The following is a 22693-nucleotide window of genomic DNA, read 5'->3' on the forward strand; positions in this document are numbered from 1 at the left end:
TCCCTGGGGACTGGGACGAGCCACCCCTGCCTTGGTTTCTCAACTGGATACGTGAGAGGTGACGCCTGTGGGGCCCTCAGACAGGACCAGCACCGGGGCGTAGACCCCCTATGGGCACACTCCACCTCCCCACCCGGCAGCCGTCTGTCTGCCCCTGAGTCCCACCCGGCTGGAGCCGGCTCCCTGTGTGCAGGCCACTTCCTCTTCCTGTCCCTGGCCCCAAGTAGCTTCCTGTTTTCTTTAGTGTGGGAACATGTATTGAGGAAAAAACAACTCGATTCTTCTTCCCCTGAGCCCACTGCGTGTGTGTTCATGAGCGTGTGTGTGACAGTGTGTGTGTGTGTGTGCACCTGCGTGCATGGGAGCGTGTACACGAGTGTAGGGGAATGTGTGTGTGTGTGTGCACATTCCTGTGTGAGCATGTATGTGCGTGTGGACTTGGGGGGCGGGTACCTGTGCACCTGCGCCCTCTGGCCCCTCCCAGCCTATCCTGCAGCCCTGATTGCCCAGCCGAGGGCACCTGTCGTGTCCCTGTCACGGGCACCGAGACCTGGCATGGTCTTAGCTCACAAGCGTGTGATGTCATTTCAGCCATCCGGTGGGCATCCGTGATGGGCAGTGGCTGCCGGGGCCTGGGGGGAACGTGGGCGCAGCCTCCTGGGGGGCTCTCGGGCACGTGGGCGGTGGCGGAGGAAGGGCAGGGCAGGGCGCAGGGCGAGCGGAGGCGGTCAGGGAGGAGCAGGCTGACACCTGGACGGGCAGCCGGACACCTGGACGCCCAGGGTCAGGTTCAAGGTGGAGGAGAAGCTCCGGGGAAGAGCTCGGGGTGCCGCGGGGATGGATGTGGCGGGAGATAGGGTGAGGGGGCGGGCGGGCTGCTCCTGTGAACTTGGCAGCTGGCCAGAGTCGGGGTGCTTGGAAGGGAACGGGGGTAGGAGGTGCACATTTCCTGGGTTTGCTCTGAGCTGGGGACCCTCCCGGGCCCTCCCCAACATCGTGCGGTCTCAGGGGAAGCCATGTCCCACTTCACAGGGGAGGACGACCACGAGCCTCGCAGTGACCGCTTGTCTGGGGACCGTGCGCTCAGCGACCTCCCACACCCCACTCGCTCCCCCGTCAGCCCCTGAGTTCCCACTGCCCAGCCAACCAGCGCCGATGCTGGGAGCAAAGTGACCCAGGAGGGAGGGAGGGTCAGGCTGGCCTGATCAGAGGGGGAGGGCATGGGAGCCTGGCGGGGTCAAGGTGGACGCCCTGCTTCCTGCGGGCACCTGCTCTCCCCACATTCACACAGACCCCAGCTGGGTCTCAGGGGTTCCGGCACCTCCTCCCTGCTGGACACCCCATCTTCCTGGGCTCTCCGCTCCATAAATAGAGGCAGGAAAGTTTCAAACAAGGAGCCTCACCTGGGGCCTTGGTGACCATGACTTGAAGAAGGACAGAGGATGTCCCCGTTGGATGGACCTGCGTCCCCTGGGTGTGTGGCCTTGGACGGGCCACCTGACCTGTCGGGGTTAGGATGGGGTGTGCGATGCACAGCCAGGGCCGAACACCAGGTGTATCCACCTCCTTAGCTTAAAACAGACACCTCCTTTAACAGCTCAGGTCACAGCAGACACACACCCAGATGCACGCAGCCTGAGACACGCAGACACGGACGCTGAGACCCGTATGCACAGCCTCACATGCGAGACACAGAGATACACAGAGACAGGGAGACCCCAGACACAGAGATATATGGAGAGACACAAATGGACACACACTTGTGGGGCTCACACACGCACCCATGGGCTCACACATACATAGGGCTTACACACACACACACACACACACACACACACACTCCAGTGCAGCTCTGGGAGCTGGTTTCCCACACCCGGGGCACCACCATCCAGCCCAGGCACCCTAAGCTGATGGCTGCCTGGGGGCCTTGGGTGAGCCTCCTGGTCTCCAGGCTCCCGGCCAAGAAAGAAGCCTGAGAGGCCCGTCAACTGCACTGGGTATCCCTGGGGTGTGAGGGTGTGGGCAGCTCCTGGGTTCCTTGGGGCAACCCCTCACCTCTAGGCGCAGGCCAAGGAGCCGCCGTCATTTGGTGTGTGCGAGGGGCGGGTGGCCCAGGGGACGCAGAGCTGCTGGGGAGACTCTGGCCTCCTCCTCAGGCTCCTGGGCTCACAGCAGGGGCGAGGCCCCCCAGAGACAGTGAGGCCCCACCTCTCGGGGCCCTGTCTGTAGAAAGGGGCCTGGGGTCACAGTACAGCTGGGCCTGGGGCTGCCCAACACCACCATCACGGATTCCTCCTCAGCCAGGATGCCAGGGCCGCCCGAAGGGCCCTGCCCCCAGGCTGGGGATGCAGGGGCTCTGCCACGGCTGCATCACCCCCTCTGCCCCCCAAAAGCTGAACCAGCGGAGCTGGGCCCAAGGACCGGGAGTAGGGAGGGGAGACAAGCCCTCTGCCGCTGCCTGCCTGGCATTGGCCCTGGGACCCTCCACACCCCACCTGGGAGGCCGGGCTCCTGCATGAAAGGCTCCAGGACTCCCCACCTCCCACCCGGCCTCACCGCCTTGAGGTCCATGGAGCCTCCTGCAGGGCAGGCCTGGGGCCTGGGCATGGCCAGCTGGAGGCTGCCTGTGGGACCGCCGAGAGTGGGAGGCTCCGGGCCTCCTCTGGCCCCATCCTCTGCCGTGACCCTCAGGCCCCCCGCCCTGGGTGTGACCACTCGGCCTGGCTGGCTGGCGCTAGCCCACCAGCAGAGGCTGCCTAAGGTGGGCAACACCAGGAGGGTGCCCATGGTTTCCTCCAGTGGGAAGAAAGTGCGGGAGAGCCATGTTCTGGGAAGAATGAGTGTTTTTAAAGCCCTAGACCATCTGTCCCCATCCCAACCCTGATTCAGAGAAATGTCCCTCCTCTGCAAGTCTCCTGTCGCCCGCCAGAAATACCCCAGTGTCTGCCCCCTCCCCCGGTTGGGGTTATTTTTGGACGTCCAGGCAGAGATGCCCAAGGCTGTCTGGAGGAGCCCAGGGTGAAGTCTGGGCAGACGTGCATTTAGGGGTTCGAGACCCCCCTTTGGGCCACATACTTATCAAGAAGCCACCAGAAGATGCGGGATTCTCGCCTCAGAGGGGAGGAAGCGTCCACGCAGAGGGGGTGCGACGCAGAACGAACCCCTGGCTTGAGCCCTCTCTCGCCCCTCCCCTGAGGTCACCTCCAGGTGGCCATCCCCTCTCGTGATCACCCAGGGAACCCCACACACACTGTGCTTGTGGGGTCTGCCTGGCTGGACCTACTAGGGTAGCGGACACCATACCTACTCGGCCAAGACAACCAGGAGGGGCTGAGCCCCATCCAGAACCTTCCCAGCAGGGCAACTAGTTGTGGCCCTCTGCCCACCCATGCTGGCTGCCACTGAGGCCCAGCAGGGCTGCCAGGCAACCCCAGAGCCAGCCTCCAGTCCCAGCACCCAGAGCACAGAGGAAGAAAACATCCCATCTGACCACGGCTGGGCCAAGCTTCTCATCTCCACACCAGCAGACGAGGCTCCTGAGGCCACTCCCCACCCCAGCCTCCCCACCCCAACCTGAGGGTCCCCCATCACCAGCCTCCAGACCCCTGGGTCCGAGGGCACCGGAGGTGACTTCCGGGGAGGTGTTAGAGCAGCTCAAACCTGAGGGATCGGGGGACTTGGGTGAGTGTGCAGGCTGGAAGCTTCCTGCCCGGAGTGAGATTGTAGCCCCACCTCACCTTGTCCAGGTTTACAGATGCGGGGGCGGGCTGGGAAAGGGCCATCAATGCCCGAGGTCCTGAGGGAGGGAACGGCAGGGCAGAGGGGACCAGAGAGACCTAGTGAGGCAGCAGGAAACAGCCTGACGCCATACTCATCTTTGGGCATTTCTCCACCGCGGGACTTTTCTTGCCAAAACTGCCCCTTCCAGGTGAGTCCAGACCTCCCGGCTCGTCCCACTGCGGGTCTGCCGGCATCCCACCACCGCACGCGGGCCCACCGCCCGGAGAGGTGGGGGGGGGGAAGCACCGAGTGATCGCTGCCCCCCCACCCGCGTGGCAGTGCCCCTGCCGCCCCACCAGCTGCCTGACCCTCGCCATGCCTCAATGCCCCATCTGTGAAATAGGGACCGTGATGCCCGCCTCCCTACTCCCATCCCAGTGGTCATTGGATGCCCCAGACCACCCGCGCCTCTCGCCCTGACCCCTCCTCCAGGAGGCTGGGCTTGCGTCGCCTCGAGTCCCTCCCCCTCCGGACCTCTGGACCCTCCGAGGGTTGGGGAGGCACCGCCCACCCTGCCTGCGGCGGACCCGCAGTTCTGAGAGCTGCGCCGGGGCGCCACCGTGTGGCTCTTCTGGGAACTGCACCGCCCGGCCTCCTCCTCTGGACGTAACAGCAATAAAGGTGCCACCGCCAGTTACAGTTTACAGCTGCTGAGTGTGCAGCACTGACGCTGAAAGGCTCTGTGCTAAGCACCGTCCACGTAGAACGTTCTTAATTCTCCCACAAACCTTCAGATGCGGGGCCTGTTATTTGTCCTCCCTTACAAATGGGGAAACTGGGGGCGAAGCCCCATAACCAGTGACAGATGGGGTAGGATTTGACCCCAGGAGGTCTGGCTGCAGGACCTTGGTTTTAATCCCATCCATCTTGCCTGGGCCCCAGGGGGTTGGTACCAGCCCTGTGCACACTGAGGTCTCCTGGGGGGGGGGGGGGGCGCTTAAAAGGAAAGGTTTCCAGCCCAGCTGACCTGATCCAGCTGGCCCAGACACACCCTTCTCAGAGCCACAGGAGGTTCTGGCCTCCCCACCCCACCCCCAAGGCAGGGAGATGGGAACAGAGAGGGTGGAGTGTAGCTTGATAAGGGCCCAGCCGAGCACTCAGGTCAGTCCGGGGTTGCGGGAGTGGGAGGACCCTCACTCGGCAAGGAACCTGCAGCTGCAGAGGCGTCCCAGAGGCCAGACGCCCAGCCCAGAGGCTCAGATGCGACTGCGCTCGTGGGACCCCATGTCCAGCCTGGGCTGGGAACGCAGCCCCATCCTAGGGCAGAACACCCACCTGTGTTGAGCATGCCACTTCCTCCCCTGAGCCTCAGTTTCCCCGTCTGCTAACTGGGAAGACCCCTCGGAGCTGTCGTTCAAGACCGCAGCAGGGGCTGAGGAGCTGACGTACAGGGGCCAGTCCGGATCTGTGCCCTCTCAGGTATGGTGGGGGGACCTGTCCGGCGCACGTACCCCGGGCAGTGGGCCAGCTGTTCCTGCATGATGACGAACTCCCAAGTGCTGAAGGAGAAACAGGCCCTTTCCCTTGGACAGGCCCAGAGGACATGGTGGGTCCAGTACTTCCTGCCCCTTGGCCACCCCTCAGCCTCGAGGAGGAAGGGACGGCTTCCTCACCCACCCACCGCCGCGAGGGTTACGGTCTCAGCCCCTGGGCCCGAGCAGCCTCCTCTGCCCAGGTCAGGAGGGGCAGCCCTGTGCCAGCAGGTGCACAGGTGCAGTGGGTGTGAGGCCAGGCGTCCACACTCAGCTCCACCAAGCTGCCCTCAAGAGAGATCCTGGGGGCTCCATCCTATGTGAGGCCCTCTGGAGTGTCAGTGGCCTTGTTGGGAGCAGACTAGACCACACAGGCCCCAGGGCCCCCAACCCTCTCAAATCAAGCTCTCAAAACTGCCCACAGTCACAGCCTCACCCCCCAGGAGCATGGCCTTGCACATAACATGGGGCCCTCCTGGGAACCTGGGCCGTCTTCTCCTGACATGGCATTGTCTGGGCATCTCCAGGGGCAGCTTCCAGAGCTGCCTCAGCCCTTAGGGAGATCAGTCTCAACAAGGCACCCATTTTACAGATGAGAAAATGGAGGCCAGAGCACCCCGGCCTGGTCTGGCAGTTCATTCATGCAGTCAACACATTTATTTATTGAGCATCGACTCTGTGCCAGGTCCTGGGTGGGCACAGGGGGCTCAGAAGTGAATCACACGCAGACTCTGCCCTTGAGGCACTCACAGCCTGGCAGGACAGTCGGTCACATCGAAGGACACTCATGATACAGTGTGGTCAGTGTGGTGCTAGAGGTAGCACATGTGGCCAAGGGAGCACAGAGGAGGAGCCCCTGGCCCAGCCGGGGGGTGGCAAGGGGGCTTCCTGGAGGAGGTGACACCTGAAGAGGGCTTTAGGGAGTGAGCAAGAGTTAGGGTGTCTGGCAGAGGGCGTGGCCTGTGCAAAGAGGTGGGGGGAGACAACAGCACATCTGGGCGGCAGCTGGGAGATGGCAGGCTCTGGTCCAGGAAGGGCAGCGGAGTTAGCAGGGGACGGAGAGCTCTCAGGGCTGTGAAGCAGGTGGCGGTGCGCAGAGGGCCCGCTGGGAGCCAGTGTGGAGGGCGCTCCCGGGGAAGAGGGCGGGGGAACAGCGTGGGCGCGGCCCTGGCGGAGGAGTCCGGTCCTGCACGGGTCCCCTCAGCAGGGCGGGGGCGGGGGCGCGGGCTGCCAGCCCCGAGGCTGCAGGGTGCAGAGCACGGGATCCAGCGGCTTGAGCGTGGCCTGCTCCAGCAGCCGGAATCGCTGCCCGGGCACCAGCCGGAACTCCAGCCTCTGCAGCAGCTTGGCCATGACCACCTTCACCTCCATCTGTGCGCGCGGGGGCGGGGTGGGGGGGGTCAGTGGTGTGAATGAGGGAATGAACAGCAAATGCCACAGCTGCCTGGGTCCCCAGCCCCCAGCCCCCAGCCCAGGGACCCAGAGCAGGGCTCTGAAATGCTTCCTGGACAAGACGTCACCCCGCAGTCACTTCTGGGCAGAAACCCCAGCGCTGGCCCCCTACCTGAGCAAACTGCTGCCCGATGCAGGAGCGGGGTCCCAGGGAGAACGGGAAGTAGGTGAACTTCGGCCTGCGTGCGGGGAGAGAGGCGTCAGGAGGCAGCCCCGCGACAGTCGTGACAAAGCCAACCTTGTGATGACCGGCTTTGGGCCAGGGCTGGTTTTCGAACATGCTAAAGACATCAACAGCTTACTCGGCTAAGCTCTGGGTCAGCATTGCCTCATTTTATCCTCCTTTGAGCCTTCCGGAAGGAGCTGTTATTATTCCCATTTCAGAGATGGAGGAACTGAGGCTCAGAGAGGCAAAGCAACACCCCCAAGGTCCTACGTCACTTACTCCACTTATTCAGCCGGTCGCATGCCCAGCTCTGGGCAGTCTGGGCCTGGACTCAGGCATCTGTCCCCTGAGCCTGGCTCTCCTCCCCACCACTGCTTCAGTACTTGAAACCATTCACCCCCACAGCCACCTCTAGAGGGAGCCGTTGGTATTCCCATTTCTCAGATAGGAGCATCAAGGGGTGGGGGGGCAGGGATGCCGTCACTTGCCCAAGTCACAGGCCTTCCCAGTATAAGGGACTGGTTATGAGCACAGACTTTAAAACCATTCTGAGCTGGGCTCAAACCTTGGTTCTTCCCCTTCCTGGCTGTTCGTCCTTGTGCAAGTTACCTAGCCTCTCTGAGCCATGATTTCCTCCTTGTAAATGCGGGTAGAGTGGGGTTCACAACTCCCTCGCAGTGATCTGGAAGGCTATGTGGGCTCAGTGAGCACAGGCAGCTCAGACCAGAGGCCGCTGGGACCAACCTCCTACCAGGTCTCCACTTGTGGACAGCTTGAAGAGAGACTTACTTGGGTGCTTTGGGGCTGAAGCGATCTGGGTTGAAAGTCAGCGGGTCCTCAAAGTATGTGTCCATCCGCCCCATGACATAGGTGCTGAACTGCCGGGCAGAGGATCTGCTTGTCTCTGGCTCCGAGGATGGGTCCCCTCGAACCTCCCCAACCTGCTGCAGTCACCCAGTGGGGAGACTCGGAGCAGAGTACCCCCTCCCGCACTCCCCACCCCTGCTCTACTCCACCGGCCCATCTCCCCACCCACACATCTCCCCACCCATCTCTCTACCTGGCCATCTCTCCACCTGCCCATCTGGACCAGTGCGGAATTCCACTGGCCCCTGAAAAGTCTCTAAGAGGAAGAAAGGGGGCAGCCCAACGTGCTGCCAACCAGCTGGGCACGCTACATCATCCCATGCTTGACCTCACCCTACGGGGGGAGCTACAATTATCCCCATTTTACAGATGAGGAAACTGAGGCTCAGAGGTTCATGACTTGCCTGAAGTCACCTGGCAAGTAAGCGGCCAAAATGAGAGGCAAACTCAGGTCTGCTGCGAGGCCATCTTTCTCTAGATTCCCGAGAGCTGGTATTATTCAAAGTTTCTCTTCAGCACAAGGCTTGCTTCAGCGGGGTGGGGGTGGGGGAGCCGCAGAGCCCCACTAGCCGTTCACCTGCACACCTGGTGCCTCCTGATTGAAGTTGATGCTCCATGCCCTGGCCCCCAGGGGCCATTCATGCCCCATAACTTGGGCCCTGGGTGCTGACCTTTGCACAAAGTGTCTCCCCAAGCCCGTGCTGCCCCTGGTTCTCTGTGTGAGAGTCTAGGGCATCCAGGGCTGGAGGGGGCGCCTGGAGCTGAGTGGGAGCCTAAGACCAGGAGGGGTCTAAGGTCAGCAAAGGGCACCTACTATGTGCCAGGGGTTTTTGCCAGACACGTGATGTACATTATCCTGTATTATCCTGTCGACTCAGGTACCATTATCCCATCTTACAGGGATGGTACTGAGGCCTGGAGGTTCAGGGTCTTCCCTGAGATGACCCAGCCAGCAGGGAGCAGGGCCGGGATTAGAGCCTGGGTGTGCCCACTCAAGGTCCACGGAGTTGCACACGTGGGTTAAGAGTCAGCCCCAGGGCCTCGCCCTGCCAGATGCAAGGGCGTTCTGAAGAGATGGTCGTTAAGGCAGGTGGTATTATGGGTGCAGGATGTTTTAAAAAAAAATAAAAAGTACAGATACGGAATTCCCTGGCGGTCCAGTGGTTAGGACTCCACGCTCTCACTGCCGAGGACCCAGGTTCGATCCCTGGTCTTGGAACTAAAATCCATGGTGTGGCCAAAAAAAGAAAAAAAACAAAGAAGCACACATGGATGAAGGTTTGATACGTGCTGGAGAGGGCTTGATAGAGCCCTGGGGACGGGAGACTCAACAGGTGGGACCGGAGCACGTCTTTCTCCTATGTAAAAATAAACATAGGTTCTGTCTGGGGCTGAACTGCATCCCCCTAAAATTCACAAGTTGAAGTCCTAACTTCAGAATGTGACTGCATTTGGAGATAGGCTCTTTAAAGAGGTAATTAAGTTAAAATGAGGTCATCGGGGCCCCTAATCCAGTATGACTGGTGTTCTTACAAGAAGAGGAGATTAGGACACAGACACACACAGAGAAGAGGTCAGGTAAGATGGAGGGAGAAGATAGCTGTCTGCAAGCCAAGGAGGGAGGCCTCAGAAGAAACCAACATGCTGACACCTAAATCTTGAACTTCTGGCCTCCAGGACCATGGGAAGATAAATTTCTGCTCTTTAAGCTACTGTGTCCATGATGCTTTGCGATAGTAGCCTCAGCAAACACAGACCCTTACCTCACACCATACGCAAAATCATTTTCAGATAGATAGGAGCTTAACTTTCAAAAGTGTAAAATCGGTAGAAGACAATGTAAGTGAATACTCTTCTGACTTCAAAGCAGGGAAGAATTTCTTAAACAAGACAAAACAAGATAACTAACCACTAAAAAATTTAAGAACGTCAGATCATTAAAAACAAAGACACACCACTATCTAGAGATGACATTTGCAACACATCTACCTGATAAAAGATTAACATGTGAATTTGTATAGACAAATCTACATAATAATAAGAAAAGACAAAGGACCCAAGAGAGGGAAATGAACAAACACCTCACAGAAGAGGAGAAACAGGGTAGGGCTGCCCAACCTCACCAGTAGTCGGGAAAGTGCACATCAAGACCACAGCAAAATACCTTCCTTACACTTATTGAACTGGCAAAAAATAAGAAATTGGCCCCTACTAAGTGGTGAGGCAGACAAGGAACAGACTCTCTCTTACACCACAAGGGAGTGTCTGAACTGGCAAAGCCACTTCGGAAAATAATTTGTCCCTAGTTTATAAAGTTGATCAGTCATCTGTCCTACAACCCAGCCCTCCCACTCCTGGGCACACACCCAAAAAACACATCTGCACATCGCATCAGGACACAAGGACAGGAAAGCTGACAGCGGCAGCTGTGCTCATAATGGCAACAAGCTGGGACCCTCTCAAATGCCTGTTGACCCCGGAATCAATGTGCAATAGTGCAACTCACACAGCAGAATATTACACAGCAGTGAAAACGGATGGCCTACAGCCACACGTGGAAATCTACACTATCTTAGTAGACATTGGACTGAGTCACAAAGCAAGTCCTAGGACATATTCTCGTGTGGGCGTGCGCACACACGAAGGCGAGGGAATGGCAAGCACAAAATCCAGGAGAGTGACAGCTTTTGGGGGGAATCAGGAGAATGATGCCTACATAGGTGGTTACGTTCTCGTTTTGGGGGCAGGTGGTGGGTTTGGGGCGGTCACTGTGCATGAATGGAGCCTGAATGAATGGATGAATGAGGAAACAGCCAGAGGAAGAAAATGTAAAGGAGAACGGGGTGGGGTTGGGGGGGGAGAAAGTCAACCTCAGGGGGAGGAGGGGCCGTGGAGAGAGAAGGAACTGGGGCAAATTTGGGCCAGCTCTGGAACTGGGCACATCCCATTCTGCCCCTTGCTGGCTCTGTGACCTCAGGAAAGTGACTTAACCTCTCTGAGCCTCGGCAGCCTCAGCTGTAAATGAGGCAGCTCCCTTTCAGAATCATCCGCTGTAATCTTACACTGGACAGTGGGGTGGGGAGAGAAAATTCATCACAGGGTTACAGTAGGACTCAAACAAGAATGCACGGGGAGGCCAGGGAGGATAACGGGGCCACGGACTTCAGAGGAGTCCCTGACCTCAGCGGACAGCCCCGAATTGACCAGCTAGGGGCAGGCAGGCAGGGCCCCCACGCACCAGGAGCGGGGTGTTGCCGGGGACTCGGATCCCATCGATCAAGGTCTCCTCCTCCAACAGACGAAAGGTGCCCCACGCTGGAGGGTACAGCCTCAGCGACTCTTTGAGGACCTGCAGACACCACACGGGGAGATAACGAGAGACATCAGGAGACCCCGTGGAAAGTGCCAGAAGCATGTCCCGAGCCTCTGCTCCATTTCACGGTGCTGAATGTGCGCCCACGGCCAAACTGGGTCCCTGACCCCTGCAAGGTTAGCCTCTTCTGCGTGTCCAACCCCTCATGTGACAGAAGGAGAAACCAAGGCCCAGAGGAGGGGTTGTGCAAAGCCACAGTGCCAGAGACCAAACCAGACCAGAGACCAGAGCCAGGCCTCCCTCTAAACCAGGGCTCCCACCATCCCGAGGACTCTGGCAGCTCGAGGAAGGCCTCCTCCTGTGCTGTGCTGGGGGTTGGAGGGGGGTTCTGCTGAGCCTGGCCCCCAGCTGGGAAGCCTAACGCTTGTGGAACCCAGGCCTAACTGGGTTTTACTAACTGGGCTGGTTTCCGTACTGGAATCACCTGGGAAACCGTAGCCATGCTGGGTCCCGCCCCCAGCGACTCAGTATCATTGGTCTGGAGCAGCCTGGACATGGGCAGTTTTTTAACCTCCCAGGGGATTCTCAGGTGCAGTGACGTTCAAGAACGCCCACCTCTGCCCAGAAGCTTCTCCCCCATCCCCACACCTGGGACAGGTACTGCAGTCTCCCCAGGTCCTCGCAGTCAAGGTGCCTCTTGGAACCGATGACCTCGTCCACCTCTGCCTGCAGCCTGTCAGTCAGACAAAGACAAGTTCGTCTCCAAGGAGAGTTGCCCCACGTTAGTTTTAAGAAGGGCGGGCTGGGAGGAAGCGTGAAGAGAGAGGCCTGGGGCTTCCCTGCTGCACACACTGCTCCCCAGCCCCCGTTCTTGAAAGAACCTCCCAGTCCAAATGCAGACGCCCGGGCAGCTGGGAACTACGTTCCAGGCCCTTGAAACATTCACCCGCTGTGTGTGCTGCTCGGAATCGGCTGTGGGAAACAAACCACCACAGAACAAGGTCTTTGCAAAAAGATGCCTATTTCAGCCCGGTTCACAGCAGCTGGAAACAGCAGAAGGAGCAATGCAGGGATGCAGGTACAAGCCTTAGGACGTGCACCGTTAGAGTAATATGCAGCCGTACAGGTGGACCTGGACCACTTCCCACCCATGATGGGGTCTTTTGTCAAAAGACAGAAAAAAACAAGGCTGGTGAGGGTGTGGAGAAATCAGAGCCCTTGTGCACGGCGGGCGGGGCTGTAAAGTGGTGCAGCTGCCGTAGAAAATGGTACGGAGGCTCCTCAAAAGGGCTTCCCTGGTGGCGCAGTGGTTGAGAGTCTGCCTGCCGCTGCAGGAGACACGGGTTCGTGCCCCGGTCCGGGAAGATCCCACATGCCGCGGATCAGCTGGGCCCGTGAGCCATGGCCGCTGAGCCTGCGCGTCCAGAGCCTGTGCTCCGCAACGGGAGAGGCCACAGCATACCGCAAAAAAAAAAGTTAAACACAGAACTACCATGTGATGCAGCAATCCCACTTCTGGGTAGATGGGTCTCAAATAGATATTTACACACCGACGTTCACAGCAGCACTATTCACAATAGCCAAAAAGTGGAAGCAACCCAAGTGTCCACTGATGGATGAATGGATAAACAAGATGCAGTCCATACATACAAGGGAATATCACTCCGACTCAAAAGGGAAGGGCATCCTGCCACTTGCTGCCACACGGATGAACCTTGAGGACATTATGCTGAGTGAAACAAGCCAAACAAAAAGGACAAATACGCTATGATTCCGCTCATATGAGGTCCCGGGAGGAGTCAGATTTCTGGAGACAGGAAGTTGAATGGTGGTTGCCAGGGGCTGGAGGGAGACAGGGAGTGAGGAGTTAGTGTTTAATGGGGACAATTTCCGTTTGGGATGCTGAAATGTTCTGGGGATGGAAGGTGGTGAAGGATGGTGGGGATGGGTCCACAACAGTGAGAATGTACTTAATGCCACTGAACCATACACTTGAACATGGTTTAAATGGTAAATTTTATTATATATATGATATTATATATGATATCTATATGATATACATATATACACATAGACACAATATTAAAAAAAACTTGGGAACTTGGGAAGAGGTTGCAAAACTGTGGGGCAATGTTGTGATAATATACTTGGCAAAATTCAGTAATTGATCATGAACTGTCACTGGGTGGGGGGGCACACAGGTGGATTTATCATTATAATCATTATTTTAACTTTTCTGCTTTTTTCCAAATTTTTAATAAATACTATTATGTATTTTTAAACACCCATAAGCTACAGTTGACCCTTGCACAACACAGGAGTGAGGGGCACCGACCCTCCGAACAAAGATCCGAGTATAACTTTACAGTTGGCCCTGCGTGTCCGTGGTTCCACATGCACGGATTCAACCAACTGCGGATCATGTGGTGCTGTAGCAGGTGTTTAGTGGAAAATATCCATGTGTAAGTGGACCCGCACGGTTCAAACCCTTGTCGTTCAAGGGCCAACGGTGTTATATTCTCAGGCAATCGTTCAGTCTGCCCTTTCCTGCTGGTGATGACAACCGCTGCTCTGATGGACCCTCCCCCATGTCCACGGAGGTCCCACCCCCAAGCCTGTCGGCGGTATTTGCAGAGCGCTCTTACATTTAGCTCAGCCCATCTGTGCCACAGTCCTTGAGGGACACTGTTTGTATTTAAGGAAACCAATGGCCCAGCTCAAATGCCATCTCCCCAGCGATGCCCTCCTTTGTCTTGCCAGCTGCAGACAAGCGCTCCCTCAGCACTTTGCTTGGAATTCTGTTCAGTCCTCAGTGCCAGCCCCTGGCCAGGCCCTGAGTACATCTTGGGAGGGAAAGAGCCACGGCCCTGCCCTCTTGGAGCTTCTGGTTTCATGACTGAAATAGACTCAAAGCAAACAGTCCCGGGAGAAAAGGCATCTGTGAGCTGGGAGGAGGCTAGGAGGGGAAACAGTGTGGATGCTTCAGGGGTCTAAGAAGGCCTCTGAGGAGGGGGAAGAGGAAGGGGGAGGAGGACGAGGGGGAATTCTCCAGGAGAAAAGCAGGAAGAGGAGCTTCTAGAAGTAGGAGCAGCATGTGCAAAGACCCTGGGGTGAAGGGAGGCAGGACACATTGGAGGGGGCTCAGCCATGGGAGACGGGAGCAGGTGGTCCCCTAGGAACAAGACATCAGATAAACCCCTTCACCAACGTCAAGGGGAGCCCCCCCATCTCCCCTCCTCGTACCTCGCCAAGATCTCCGGCTGGCGCGACAGCTCCATCACCGTGAATGCCAGGTGATTGGCAGAGGTCTCGTGACCTGCAGGAAAGGAGGAGAGCGGAGGCTCCACGAAGCCTACGGGGCTGCCGCTGTCCCAGCCTGCCTGGCCTCTGAGACCCCAAGCCCCTGGCGGTAGTTCAAGCCCTCACTTCTCCCCCTTGGCTGAGCCAGACGTACGGATACGAGGGAGACGCCTGTCCACCTCCGCGTTCCTGGTGCCACCTATGTTGTCAAAGAAATGGCCTTCGCCCCATGCATCCGTGTCTCACACCCTAAAAGCCCCTTGCTCCAACCATCCTTGTGCCTTGCCTGGCCTGGAGGGATATTCGTCCCCATTTTGCAGAAGAGCAAGCTGAGGCTGAGAGGAATGTGTCCCTCTTGGGTCACACAGCAGGAGGCACAGAGCTAGGACTCAAGTCAAGCGCAGCTTTCAAGCCCAAAGCCCATGAAGCTGCGGGCACCAGCCCCTGAGGTCTGGAGACGGTGCATCTCCTGTCCCGGGGACCGACTTCCCAGGTGGAGAGGGCTGATTCTGGGTTCCGGCAGGATCTGGTCAAGTTGATAGCATCAACCCCACCCCCACCCCGGTTGGCCAGGGAGGGAGCCGAGTTGCACCACTTTCCTCTAAAGGGGTAGGGAGCTTAACAGGTGGCAACCACTGCCAGCCAGGGGGCCCCAGGGGCTGCTCGCATGCAAGAGAAGGGCCTACACCTTCCAGCAAGTAGGTGCTGGGAAGGAGGTCCAGCTGCTTCCAGGGCTGGAATGTGGGCAAGTCACGGCCAGGGGACCCCAGAGGGGAGGCCGGGCAGGGGAATCAGAAGTGGCCGGAAGTCCCAGCCTGGCCCTGGCTCTGCATTGCCAGCAGTGACTCAGTTTCCTCAAAGGACAATGGGAGGAGAGACGCAGCTGTCCTCTCCCCGGCCCCTTGCGGTAGGGGCACAGGGCTCGTGGTAGGCTGCGAGGGGACGTGAGGGAAGTTATTAAACCCCAGCTGGAAGGCTGGATGGACATCTCCATTTTACAGATGAGGAAACTGAGGCCCAGGCTACAGAGCCGGCCTATGGAAGAACCACATCCCGGACTCGGGCCCCTGGCTCACAGCATGAAGACTAGCCAGCCTTCATTCGGCAAGCTCTTTATCACATGCAGAAGATGGTGCCCTGAAGTCCTGCTCCAGCCCTACTGCTCCAGGTCTCCTGGGCTATCTGCGAATGTGACCCCCACCTGGAGGGCCCTCTTCCACGCCGTCCACATGGCAGACCCCCTCCCCCTTCGTGACCCTCTCGCAGGGGAGGCAGGCTTCCTCCTCTGAAAATCCACTGCCCAGCAAGGCAATTCTCTCTGTCTGTCCACCTCCACAATCAGACTATGAAGTATCCCTCCTCTTGTTCATCTCTGTCTTCCCTGTGCCTGGTCTTCGTTCATCTCATCCAATCTTTATGAGTACCTACGGCACTGGGCCCTGGGAATACACAGGTGAGCAAAACAACATAACCCCCGGTTCACCGAGCACGCAATGTGCTGGGGGAGACAGACCTTAGCGAACTACACCGATAAACATACAACTTAACACTGTGAGACGTGTGGGCAGAGAGGAGCTCTGGGCGCCATGGGGAGCTTCTAACTGGGGCCTGATGAGTCTGGGCAATCCCTGAGGGCTTCCGTGAGGTAGAGACACCTAAGGGATTGCTGAAGGGTGAGGAGAAGTTTTCCAGGTGAAGGATAGCGCTCAAGAAATATTTGATGAGCAAATGAATAAGGTCGCTTAGCACATCTTCCGGTGCTAGTGTACGGAAGGTCTCGGCATAAATTTTGAGTGAGGCAGAGACTTGAATTCAAGTGGTCAACCTCTCCTGAGCCCAAAAAGGCAGCTTCACAAATCCTCACGATCGCCAGCTCCAGAAGCAGGTGGGAGGCCACGAAGGCAGCCTCCTGGGCCTCGCCAAGCTAAGAGAGAGGGCACCTGCTCCCCTCACTCCAGCCCCCCAGTTCCACAGCAGAACTCTGCTCAGACTGTCTAAGAAAATCTCTGAGCCAGGGTTTAAGCCATCCACGGTCCCCTTCACTCCTGCTCTGAACCTTTGGTGGCAGCTGAAGCTACAAACCAGCAATGAAGAAGGTGACGAAGTTGTCCAGCAGAATCTCGTCGTCCTGGGCCCCCTCTTCAGCTGAAAGACAAGGCGAGTCTCAGAGCCCCAGGAGGAGATGCCGCCTGGGACACTAAGAATCCTGGTCTCCTCCCCACTCCCCGCTCCCCTAGAGCCAGACAGAACCAGCTGGAGTCAACTGATGGGGGGCACCCTCGCTGCCTGGCCCTCCCAAGGCCCTCGAGGGAGCCCTGGCACCTTTGAGAATCTGTGTGAGGATGTCAGCAGGCACGTCCTCCCCCCTCTGCAGGGCCTCCCGGCGGCGCTGGACACAGTCCTTGCCAACCTGACGCAGGAAACGCACGCTCTCCCGGACCTCGCGAAGCTGCTTCCACTTCCCCGGCATAAACTGAATGAGAGTTCCAGCTCAGCGTGGTGGACTGGACACACACTTTCCCTCTCCCCTGTCCCCCCAACTCCAAAATGACTTCAGAAATCCACAGCGGCACCGGCAAGCTGGGAGGGTGGAAGAATGTGAGAACATTCTAGAAAAGATCAAGTAGCCAGGAGACTTTATCAGAATGATGGGCTATGGGGAATTCTCTGGCGGTCCAGTGGTTAGGGCACTTTCACTGCCGGGGCCCCGGGTTCGATCCCTGGTCTGGCAACTAAGATGCCACAAGCCATGTGGCCCAAGCCCAAGCACTGGCTTCCCCTTCCTGCCCCAAATCCCTAGAAATGATGGGAAAGACGCCTTAAAGTGTCCGCAGAGCACTGGAAAATAAGAAGGGATTCCTGAAGGATGGAGGCAATTAGGATCACATCGAAGGAGGAAACTTCAGCCAGAGGGAAGTAGAGCGAAATTAACTGCTGAAAAGGTGTGGTGGCATCAGGGGACTCTAAGCTCAGAGTCTGAAGTCCCAGGGTACAGAAGGGGGCCCTGAGCATCTGTCTGGGAATCAACTCAAGTACTGTAGCGGAGCAGGACTCTATGGGGTCTTCCCAGAACAGACACCCCCCACCCCCATGTCCTCCGCCTGCCTCTTGTCTATAGAAAAACCTTAGCGTCCTAGGCCTTCCCCGAGTTCCAAAGAGTGAATTTAATCAGAGAAGGGGAAAATGCAGAAAGAAAGGGAAACAGTCCAGCAAGACAAAATAATAGTTCAACTATTAAACAAAGTCAAGAATCTTTAGTTCCTCCTCAAGGGCTACAGAGAATATTCTGAGCCATGTCCTTTGAGCTGTTTTCCAGATACTGAAGCCCCCACCAGGTGGGAGAAGTTAACTGTATGCTGCGCACCAGCACGTAGACCCCAGACTGGTTGGAACCAGAAGGTTGATGATGTTGACTCCCGATTACCTCACCACCAAGTAATCAGAAGATTGTCCACAAGCTAATCACATACCCACACCCTCCCTCCACCCCAAACACACACCCCCATCTTTAAAAACCTTTCCCTGAAAGCCTTCAGGGAGTTTGGGCCTTTTAAGCCCTAGCTGCCTAGACTCCTTGCTTGGGGCCCTGCAATAAATGCTGTGCTTTCCCTCACCACAACCCAGTATCAATATATTGGCTTTACTGCGCGTGGGCAAGCAGACCCAAGTTCGGTTTGGTAACAGTGCCACCTTTCCCCCTTCTTCTTCCTTCATGCCTGGAACAAGGAGGCGATGGCTGGATCTGCAGCAGCCATCTTATAACAATGAGGTGATGTGCTAGAGACAGTGGAACAGAAAGACAGAAAAATCCAGGAATATCTGACATTGTGGGGTCAGCATTGCTGTCCTGCTTCAGGATCATTTCACATGAGAGAAAGATTTACTCCTAATTCACTTAAACCACTTCTATTTTCAGCCTCTACTTTAGGGGATGTATGCAAATCCTAACTGATTTGCAAGTCACTTCAGACATATCAGAGCTCAAAACCCATTCTGAAAAACATCACAGGAGGAAGTTCTCCAGCAAATGAGGACAAGACAAGCTACGATGGCAGGTACCTTTGCCAGAGTGTTTCGGGATGCACTGATGCCCTCCAGGATCAGTTTCACTTTCCGGGACAGAGGCTTCTGGGCACCCAGCAGCATGCTGGTCTCCATCCCAAAAGCTGCCTGGGGGAGAGAGATGGGCAAGGTCATACGTGGGTGATGGGAGGACTGAAGACCCAGGGCAGAGCCTGAGCTAAGGGTTGTGTGCACCATGTCATCGACTCCTTACAACAACCCATGATAATCCCGAACGTGTGGGATGTGGTAGGATTAAGTGGCACATAGTAGCCACTCAACAAACCTTGGCTTCCTTCCTTGACAAGATGCATTTCCCCTGAAATGCAGCCTTCCTTGTGTGTCTCTTTCACACCCAGTTTCCCAGTGAATTGTTGAATGGTGACGACTTCACTCACTGTGCCTGAACTCCATCCTTAACCTGGGTTGGGGGTTATCTGGGCCACTGCTGAGACAGCCAGGGTGAAAAGTCAAGCAATACCCCGTGGGGGCTGCTGAGGGGGAGGTAGGCTTGGGCTGGGAGTCAGGCAGACCTGAGATCCAGTCCTAGTCCTGCCACTGACCAGCCAAAGGCCTGTCTCCACATCTCTTTGTGTCCATTTCTAGAGAATGAGTTAGGTAGCTCCAACCTCACACTGTTGTTTTAGAAGTTCGAGGAGATAAAACAGATGACCTCCCCCCCCAGCCCAGAGAAGGGGCAGCTTATATGTGGAGAAGTGGGGAGAGGGGAGGGAAGCAAGCAGGAAAGAGGGAGGGAAGAAGTACCCTCTGCCCGTGTGGCCCTCCCCACGGCCACTCCGCCATCCTCCCATCACCTTGGCCAGGATGTCCATGGTGGTGCAGGTCAGCATATCCTGCATGGACACCGGAGTCTGCCCATCCGCCTTGGCTTCCAGAATCTCCACCAGCTGCTCCGCTTTCTCATTGAATGTTTCCATCAAGCTAACCAAGGAGCTGAGGAAACAGCACAGACATCAGCGGCCACTGGGACCAGCCCAGGGCTGCGGACATCCTGTGCCCCCCTTTCTGAAGGGAGACCAGTGTGCAGAGTGGAGGTGGGGGCCCCTCCCAGCCTTTCTGTTCTCCCCTTAAGACCCAGCTCACAGGATGGGGCTGCAGTAATCAAACTAAGCCTTGGATTTCACCAGCCCCCTCCATTCAGGATGGCCACTGTCCCTTTACCCTTGTTTTAATGGTTTCATGGGTCCTCTGTTTGCCACTTGGCCCTTCAACTCTGACCCCAAAGGGACATGGCAATGTAGAAACTCCAGAAGACAGTGGGAAGGAAGGGAAGAAAGGCCTCTGGGGCCTCTTAGAGTCCATGAAGTTTCCCCTCCAACCTCTTGGTTGCACTGCCCACTCTCCTTACCTGCCCTGCCTGGGGCCACCATCTGCAGCCTTTTGTTATCCCATTTCACTCTCTGTCCTTGAGCAATCATAGTGCCCAACCCTACACAGAAGTGAGTCCTCTGACCCAGAGCTCCCAACCCACAGCGCCCCCGTCCCGGGACAGCTACCTGGCTTGTCTGCCTGGCACACAGCTTAGAAAGAGGTATGGAAGGATATGCTCCAAACTCACAAAAATGGTATCCCTGAGGGGTGGAAAGGGGGGAACTTGTCCCTTTGTACATTACATATTTCTGGATTTTTACAAAAAGAAAGTGCTGCTTTTGAAATTAAAAGTCATTTTTAATGTTAGCAATCTGGGTAAAGGGTATAAGGGTGTTTTTTTTCTCCTATTCTTATTCTTGAAACTGATCTAGAAATTTGAAATTATTTCCAAATAAGAGGTTTTGAAAAACAGTAAAGAGAGCAAATTGGGGAAGAGAAAAAAAAAAGAATAACTTTTTTAATTAGGAAAGACTATCCACTCTTCGCTGCCGATCAGCCAGCCCTGCTGTTTCCCAGCTCTAGCACAGGCCCCAGCATCTGTCTGGTCACTGCTGCTCCCACCCTATGCTGGCTGCATGTCTTGTTCTCTGTGGCCCAGGCATATAATGAAAGCACCACTCGAATCTGGTCCCTTGCCCACCTAAAATGCTTTGAAGCACCCTGTTGTGAGGGAGGGTAAATCCTCACCTGGGCCCAGGAGGCTGTCTGCTCTCGTTCATTCCCGCCTGCAGCCCTGCTTTCCTGTTACAATGACCTGTTATCTTCTCCAAAGCCCAATGCTCCTTCCCTTCTCAGGGCCTTTGCACATGTTGTCCCCTCTGCCTGAGCTGTCTCCCCTCCCACCCACCATCCCTATGCCTCATAACACCTTAACATCTGCCCTCCCTCCAGGTGGACACACAAATGCCACATCCTCAGGGAAATGTCTCTTAAGCCTAAGTAGTCCCAATATATGCTCCCATAGTACCCTTGACTTCTTTTCATAACACTTACATGGTTTGCAAGTATATATTTATTTGCAAGATTCTTTGTAGTTGTCTTTTTTTAAAAAAAAATCACATACAAATTGACTATTTGGATCCCATGCGCTGGTTACCACACCAGTACTGAATCCCTTGCAGCTACTGCAGATACAAAATATTGGACTGGGGCTTCCCTGGTGACGCAGTGGTTGAGAGTCCGCCTGCAGATGCAGGGGAAACGGGTTCGTGCCCCGGTCCGGGAGGATCCCACATGCCGCGGAGCGGCTGGGCCCGTGAGCCATGGCCGCTGAGCCTGCGCGTCCAGAGCCTGTGCTCCGCAACGGGAGAGGCCACAGCAGTGAGAGGCCCGTGTACCGAAAAAAATATATATATATCGGACTGGAACGTTAGCGGTACAGTAAAATCCCAACCCCTTGTCTTTTTTTTTTTTTTTTGCTTTTCTTTTTTTGCGGTACGCGGGCCTCTCACTGCTGTGGCCTCTCCCATTGCAGAGCACAGGCTCCGGACGCGCAGGCTCAGTGGCCATGGCTCACGGGCCCAGTGGCTCCGAGGCATGTGGGATCCTCCCGGACCGGGGCACGAACCCGCGTCCCCTGCATCGGCAGGCAGACTCTCAACCACTGCGCCACCAGGGAAGCCCCTTTTCGCATTTTTTAAAACGTCTTTATTGGAGTACAATTGCTTTACAATGGTGTGTTAGTTTCTGCTTTATGACCAAGTGAATCAGCTATACGTATACACGTTCCCATAACTCCTCCCTCTTGCGTCTCCCTCCCACCCTCCCTATCCCACTCCTCTAGGTGGTCACAAAACACCGAGCTGCTTTCCCCGTGCGATGCGGCTGCTTCCCACTAGCTGTCTAGTTTACATTTCCTTGTCTTCTATGGAATGATTGGGACCAAGATTTTCAGTAAAATTAACATCTAGAAAAGCAGAAACTGGCAGTTCATTATCACGATTTTATTAAAAGTATATAATGATGTTCTCTGTGGATAACGGCTGGAGGTGAAACTCACCAGTGGTTCCTATTTTTTTCCTCAGTAGTGAATTCGGATTAACCAGGGGTCACTGACACTTTCATAAACACAGGAATCTCCCAAAGCTTCTTTCATGCAACTTTGTGAATTTTGCATTTCCAGTAAAATAGTCATCGCTTAGCTGGCTACCTTATTGTGAAACTAAAAAATAAGCATATGTGGTGATGGTTGCATAACAATGTGAATGTACTTAATACCACTGAACTGTACACCTGAAAATGCGCAAGATGGTACATTTTATGTTATGTGTATCTTACCACAATTTAAAATTTTTTAAATAAAAATGTGAAAGCACTTAATAAAATGTAAAGTGCAGTTCAAACGTGAGGTTCAGGGGCTTCCCTGGTGGCGCAGTGGTTGAGAGTCCGCCTGCCGATGCAGGGGACGCGGGTTCGTGCCCCGGTCCGGGAAGATCCCACGTGCCACGGAGCGGCTGGGCCCGTGAGCCATGGCCGCTGAGCCTGCGCGTCCAGAGCCTGTGCTCCGCAACGGGAGAGGCCACAACAGTGAGAGGCCCGCGTACCGCAAAAAAAACAAAAAAACGTGAGGTTCAGTGTAATGGAGAGGGTCAACCAAAACAGTGCTGCTGGTATTTATATCATGAGCACTATGGGCGGCCATCTGGTTAGAATCTATGTCCTCCCATAACCTCAAAGCTTCCTGAGGGTGGGACCACGTCACCTTGGTTGGCCTTCATAACCCTGGCACTTGGCACAAGTATTCATTAAATAAATGCCTCCTTCTAGTCTATTCCTTTTATCATTCCTGGCAACTTTCCAGTAAGACCAAGACCGCTCCACGTATTCATTCTATGGACATTCCTGGAGGGCTTGTGAAGTGCCTGGTGCCGTGCTGGGTGCAGGGGTCCA

At 56.1% G+C, this 22693-nt stretch overlaps 1 protein-coding gene across 2 annotated transcripts in view; it reads right to left on the minus strand.

Annotated features, from left to right (window-relative positions):
- Positions 1-5880: 5880 nt before the first annotated feature.
- Positions 5881-22693, minus strand: part of CYP46A1 (cytochrome P450 family 46 subfamily A member 1) — a 34220-nt gene continuing 17407 nt past the window's right edge. For both annotated transcript variants that reach the window (XM_067725912.1, XM_067725903.1), the window contains 10 exons: positions 19228-19366; positions 18410-18520; positions 16673-16823; positions 16433-16495; positions 14294-14366; positions 11699-11783; positions 10976-11086; positions 7660-7748; positions 6817-6883; positions 5881-6623 (listed from right to left, as the gene is read on the minus strand). In XM_067725912.1, the coding sequence (XP_067582013.1) occupies positions 6453-6623; positions 6817-6883; positions 7660-7748; positions 10976-11086; positions 11699-11783; positions 14294-14366; positions 16433-16495; positions 16673-16823; positions 18410-18520; positions 19228-19366 (1060 nt within the window). In that variant the 3' untranslated portion in view covers positions 5881-6452. The remainder of the gene's footprint in view (positions 6624-6816; positions 6884-7659; positions 7749-10975; positions 11087-11698; positions 11784-14293; positions 14367-16432; positions 16496-16672; positions 16824-18409; positions 18521-19227; positions 19367-22693) is intronic.

Source organism: Pseudorca crassidens, chromosome 1 (genome assembly GCF_039906515.1).
Source record: "Pseudorca crassidens isolate mPseCra1 chromosome 1, mPseCra1.hap1, whole genome shotgun sequence".
Classification (NCBI taxonomy): domain Eukaryota; kingdom Metazoa; phylum Chordata; class Mammalia; order Artiodactyla; family Delphinidae; genus Pseudorca; species Pseudorca crassidens.